This window comes from Aedes albopictus, chromosome 3, assembly GCF_035046485.1.
Source record: "Aedes albopictus strain Foshan chromosome 3, AalbF5, whole genome shotgun sequence".
Lineage (NCBI taxonomy): Eukaryota > Metazoa > Arthropoda > Insecta > Diptera > Culicidae > Aedes > Aedes albopictus.
The window spans coordinates 340,102,785-340,109,322 of record NC_085138.1 but is presented as its reverse complement, the minus strand read 5'-3'; the positions used below and the strand labels follow the sequence as shown (position 1 = coordinate 340,109,322).

Below are 6,538 nucleotides of genomic sequence, written 5' to 3'. Positions count from 1 at the left end.
ATGCAAATATCCAAGGGGTTGGAAACTCTGACACCTTGTGTTAAACACCCGTTTCACACACCAAAAACACCTTTTGACACACTTCGACACCTTTCAGATGTGCTACCAGGATATTTTTTTATTTTTCTGGCATCATTGGCCTGCCGATGTTTTTGTTTTGTTGATTTAAATTCGCAGTCGCAGTGCAAAACACAAAAGTGCTCGCAATAATCTGTGCGCGTTCGAAGAAATACGTTCGTCTGCCTCCCAATCACATGGGATCGGGACAAATTGTCGTTGGATTGCTCGGAACCGGGAAGAGGCAGCAACGGAAGGCCGGATGAGTTTACACTGGAGAGCTTCGACCCGCCCAGCTTAAAAGATTCGATACAGCTGGTAGACGAAATCCTGTGTCAACACCATCATGGACCGGATGACGAAACTCGACTACTCTGCCGCCGCCGCCGCCGCCGCAGCCCAAGACCAAAATAAAGGAGGCCGACTGCCAGACGTTTAACACCGGTGACCAAGATTTTCAAGGAGCAGCAAGTGAGGAAGCCGGAAAAGGTCTTGACCAGCCGAGCGTAGCAATCAGGTTGGAACGAAGATCCTGGTGCAACAGCGGAATTCCGTGAGGGCCTGCCGGGGTCAACCACCGGTGGGTAACCGGTACGGAAGTGGTGGTGGTATGGGTGCTGACAACGGTGGATAATCGGCGGCGCTTCAGTCGTTGCCCGTCGTACAGCCGGACGGCTTGATCGAAGTTGACCGATACATACAGAGTCACGTTCACCAGCGCCGTGATCAGTTTCATAGTGGCCATGATTTCCGTGTGACGGATCGTCCGAAACGATTGAGTCCATCGGAACTGTTTGACCAACGTATGTGTGAAGTCACAAAAGTTCATCTTGAGCTGTTTTCAGACATGATCAGCAGCTTCTCTTGGAGCAGCAAGTGAAAACCCCGGAACACGATCAACCACCGAGTAACCGGTACAGAAGTGGTGGTGAAAGGGATGCTGATAACGGTGGACAATCGCGCCCGGATACGCATCAGTTTACTACCGAAAGCAACAGCGAGGAATGTAAATTGTAGTCGTATTGAGAAAGTATTCTTTTCTGTTTTTGGACGGGTTTTTACTTTCAATTCGAGGTTTAGTTTAACGTTAAGGACAAGGTATTTGGAGTACATAGCTCAAATTTTCCAAAGCACCGTTTTTTAGAACCGTTAACTGGATATGGCTGAAAATGCATCATGCTGATTGTTCAGAAGTTGAGAACAGCGTGATGCATTTTCATCCAAATACGTTGAACGGTTCTTGAAAACGGTGCTCTAGACATTTTTTGCTTTGTACTCCAAATACCTTATACTTAATAGTGAGTTAGATTTTGTGATTTAATACGAGCACTATTCACACTTACAATCAGAAAAAATGGAACTAATATGCCAACAATGAATTGTATTGAAAGTAAAATAAACAGTGTAATAAAAGTGAAGTACGAAAGTCTAATCCGCCTTTGATATCCAAATTGTGCTAAAAAATCATGTAAATGATGTAATGTGGATTCAAGAAAGCTATGCTTCATTTTATATTTCGCATTTTAATCGGCAAAGTTAAAAGTTCTTGCTTCTGGTGTAAATTCCCCACTAAAAACTCCTTCCTAAACCAGCAATGATCCCTCCCAAGACGCAGAGATGCATTTTGAACGCTCATGATCTGTGAGCGTGCAAAAATTGTTCCCTTAAAGCTCCCAAGTGCATGTTCAAAATTTTGAACACAATCTAGATTACTAGATTGAACACCGAGCGGTGTTCAAAATTGACAGGTCAGATTCGTTTTGTTTAGATTGGGAAGGAGTTTTCTATCGATTAGAAAGCAACATTGCAATGCTTCCGTTAGCTATCGTTAGGTATCGTATGGCATTCTCATTACACTAGGCCAGGAGAGCTCTTCGATTCCGTTCCAACGATATTATGGCGTGCTCTTGGGCGTACTTTCCGGCCCGGTAGAGACCATCAGATACGCGGTAACGGCGCAGTAAGAATCACGAACATAAATAGATGTCCGAGCTTGGCCGGGTGTAGTGAGAAGAGCCCTAATATTCAATACTTTTCGTGGAGCAGTCAAGTCTCCGTCGGTTGTCCCAGCAGTGTGGGGCTTTCGCATTATGCCATAATTGCTGGGATGTCTTCCAAATAGATTACTAAAACAAAAGATTCTGATATTCAATACCTTGAACCACCACCTAAACGACATATCATTTAATTCTTGGTGTATGCCGTGATTTAATTTTCACTCTGAAATCCCATTTCGCAGTTTGGTACTAGGTGTAAGACACATACGGTCACATACGGTAGCAATTTGTTGCTATCAGTCACGGCTCACGTGAGCACAGCTCTTGAACAGAACATGAACAGAACGCGTTCAAATGCATCTCTGCCAAGACGTCGGATTGATTAGATTTTATCTTGCTCTGAACGAAACTAGCGCTTCTTCGAGAACTGACTTCCGAAAAACCAATATTTTTATTTTAATAATAATTCAATCTTGTTATAATTACAATTCCTATTATGCAATTCCACCTTCCACCTTCATCCATGTTTCCCTTCAGCTCGGTGTGCTTGATCGTTAGCGCGGCACTTCAGTCGTTGCCCGTGGTACAGCTGGACGGCTTGATCGAAGTTGACCGATGCATGCAGTCACGTTCACCATCGCTGTGATCAGTTTCATAGTGGCCATGATTGCCGTGTGACGGATCGTTCAAAGTGATTGAGTGCACCGGAACTGTTTGACCAACGTCTGTGTGAAGTCACAAAAGAGATCTTGAGCTGTTTCCTTGGTTGATCTCGTCAAACTACTCAGACTCGACGTCGTCCGGATGCTCACTGTTGCAGCTCTGTGGTAATTCGGCCTATTAGAACTAGTTCATCAGCGTAGTCAATACCAATTGGGATTCGAATCCTTTCAGGATGTATTTCTCGATCCAGCCGTCCACGATTGTGGTGATAGCCGACTTCGAGTATCTCCGAATTAAATACATTTTTTTCTCATCCGTTGCACTTTCCAATCCGTCACCACCACTAGCAGATGAGCGCGAACAAATTTCTTGGAGTTTTGAACTTCTTGTTCAACTGCTGCTGCTGCATCGTAACGCGTTCCGAGTCCGAATATAAATTTACCGTTCCGACGTAGTCTGGATCGTACCGATTGTTATCGCTTTTCACCCGGGCCCCCCGGGCCACGATTGATTCCTTCAGATTCCTTCCACTACCATCAAAACAAACAACTGATGAGGAGAATCTCGAAAAGTGTTGCCAGTAAATTGAAAAAGAATGACGTCTATCACATGAGCTGTCAAAAACGTCATTGAACTGCTCATGCACCGAGAAACACGCAAAAACACCCAAAAACACCCGATCAGCACACTTCAGCACATTCCAGGGTGTCAGAGTTTCCAACCCCTTGATATTAGGGCTCTTCTCACTACACCCGGCCAAGCTCGGACATCTATTTATGTTCGTGATTCTTACTGCGCCGTTACCGCGTATCTGATGGTCTCTACCGGGCCGGAAAGTACGCCCAAGAGCACGCCATAATATCGTTGGAACGGAATCGAAGAGCTCTCCTGGCCTAGTGTAATGAGAATGCCATACGATACCTAACGATAGCTAACGGAAGCATTGCAATGTTGCTTTCTAATCGATAGAAAACTCCTTCCCAATCTAAACAAAACGAATCTGACCTGTCAATTTTGAACACCGCTCGGTGTTCAATCTAGTAATCTAGATTGTGTTCAAAATTTTGAACATGTACTTGGGAGCTTTAAGGGAACAATTTTTGCACGCTCACAGATCATGAGCGTTCAAAATGCATCTCTGCGTCTTGGGAGGGATCATTGCTGGTTTAGGAAGGAGTTTTTAGTGGGGAATTTACACCAGAAGCAAGAACTTTTAACTTTGCCGATTAAAATGCGAAATATAAAATGAAGCATAGCTTTCTTGAATCCACATTACATCATTTACATGATTTTTCAGCACAATTTGGATATCAAAGGCGGATTAGACTTTCGTACTTCACTTTTATTACACTGTTTATTTTACTTTCAATACAATTCATTGTTGGCATATTAGTTCCATTTTTTCTGATTGTAAGTGTGAATAGTGCTCGTATTAAATCACAAAATCTAACTCACTATTAAGTATAAGGTATTTGGAGTACAAAGCAAAAAATGTCTAGAGCACCGTTTTCAAGAACCGTTCAACGTATTTGGATGAAAATGCATCACGCTGTTCTCAACTTCTGAACAATCAGCATGATGCATTTTCAGCCATATCCAGTTAACGGTTCTAAAAAACGGTGCTTTGGAAAATTTGAGCTATGTACTCCAAATACCTTGTCCTTAACGTTAAACTAAACCTCGAATTGAAAGTAAAAACCCGTCCAAAAACAGAAAAGAATACTTTCTCAATACGACTACAATTTACATTCCTCGCTGTTGCTTTCGGTAGTAAACTGATGCGTATCCGGGCGCGATTGTCCACCGTTATCAGCATCCCTTTCACCACCACTTCTGTACCGGTTACTCGGTGGTTGATCGTGTTCCGGGGTTTTCACTTGCTGCTCCAAGAGAAGCTGCTGATCATGTCTGAAAACAGCTCAAGATGAACTTTTGTGACTTCACACATACGTTGGTCAAACAGTTCCGATGGACTCAATCGTTTCGGACGATCCGTCACACGGAAATCATGGCCACTATGAAACTGATCACGGCGCTGGTGAACGTGACTCTGTATGTATCGGTCAACTTCGATCAAGCCGTCCGGCTGTACGACGGGCAACGACTGAAGCGCCGCCGATTATCCACCGTTGTCAGCACCCATACCACCACCACTTCCGTACCGGTTACCCACCGGTGGTTGACCCCGGCAGGCCCTCACGGAATTCCGCTGTTGCACCAGGATCTTCGTTCCAACCTGATTGCTACGCTCGGCTGGTCAAGACCTTTTCCGGCTTCCTCACTTGCTGCTCCTTGAAAATCTTGGTCACCGGTGTTAAACGTCTGGCAGTCGGCCTCCTTTATTTTGGTCTTGGGCTGCGGCGGCGGCGGCGGCGGCAGAGTAGTCGAGTTTCGTCATCCGGTCCATGATGGTGTTGACACAGGATTTCGTCTACCAGCTGTATCGAATCTTTTAAGCTGGGCGGGTCGAAGCTCTCCAGTGTAAACTCATCCGGCCTTCCGTTGCTGCCTCTTCCCGGTTCCGAGCAATCCAACGACAATTTGTCCCGATCCCATGTGATTGGGAGGCAGACGAACGTATTTCTTCGAACGCGCACAGATTATTGCGAGCACTTTTGTGTTTTGCACTGCGACTGCGAATTTAAATCAACAAAACAAAAACATCGGCAGGCCAATGATGCCAGAAAAATAAAAAAATATCCTGGTAGCACATCTGAAAGGTGTCGAAGTGTGTCAAAAGGTGTTTTTGGTGTGTGAAACGGGTGTTTAACACAAGGTGTCAGAGTTTCCAACCCCTTGATAGGGGCGCTCACCGCCGACATCAACTTTCTGTGGATGTGGATCCCACACGTTGTTTCCCGGCCACCGGAGTCCGCTGTGTTGACCGAGTACATGAGATTTCGCTGGAGAGTGCGGTGAAAATTTCTAGTTTTGTTGTCGGGGTATGGCCATTCTGCTGTTGCTTCGGCGGCTTGGTGGTGCTGAAGTTTTCGGACACTTTCGAACGTCACTGAAATAATTCAAAATTAAACTAATTTGTTTTATTAGAATGCATGCGAGGATGCAAGCTTACCTTGAAACTTCTACAGCTGAACCGAAGAAAGGGCAAAGATTATTTTTACGTTTGGAAATCCAATGGCGATGTCCATCTTGACCGTTTTGATGGTTTTGATGGCCGTTGGAAACAGAATCGCCAAACTTAAAAATTATATGTGAACATACATAATTTTTTACTATAGGAAAAAAATTATAACTGTTATGTTTGACCAAACATAAAAGTGATTTATAGGGTGCATAAGTCTCATGAGGTACCTCATGAAAGCTAAAACGGGTTTCATGATGATTATACGCACACAATTAAAAATAACGATAATAATGTCTTATGAATTGTATAGAAACAGGCGATATAATATTAAAGTTTGGATTTTTGTCAGTGTATATCTGTGGGCCCACGCAAGAAAAATCCACGCAACTAATTTTCGCGCAGGAGTCTAAACAGGTGGAATCTCCGCAATATGTTCCACACGTGACATTCGTGGGTTTTACAATTTGCGCAAATCTATATGTAAAACACATTAGGGAAGATTCAAATATTACGTCCATCGTTTTTCGGGATTTCTAGACCCCCCCTCCCCCCTCTGTCATGCACTTTTCCTATACCCAATACACGTACTGTCACACTTTTCTAGACCCCCCCCCCTCCCCCTAATCATGGACGTAATTTTTGAACGTTGCCTTACTCTGACGTGTAAATTTTTTTGAGTGATACCAAAATAATCCAAAATACTCACTTTTGCAACACTCCTCGTGCCTTCTCTCCA

The 6,538-nt window shown here is 44.1% G+C and overlaps 1 protein-coding gene across 1 annotated transcript in view; it reads right to left on the bottom strand.

The window, feature by feature from the left end:
* Positions 1–886, bottom strand: part of LOC109412777 (fatty acyl-CoA reductase wat-like) — a 26,619-nt gene extending 25,733 nt beyond the window's left edge. The window contains exon 1 of the mRNA XM_062855347.1: positions 559–886. Coding sequence (XP_062711331.1) covers positions 559–886 — 328 coding nt within the window. The remainder of the gene's footprint in view (positions 1–558) is intronic.
* Between the last annotated feature and the right edge of the window lie 5,652 nt (positions 887–6,538).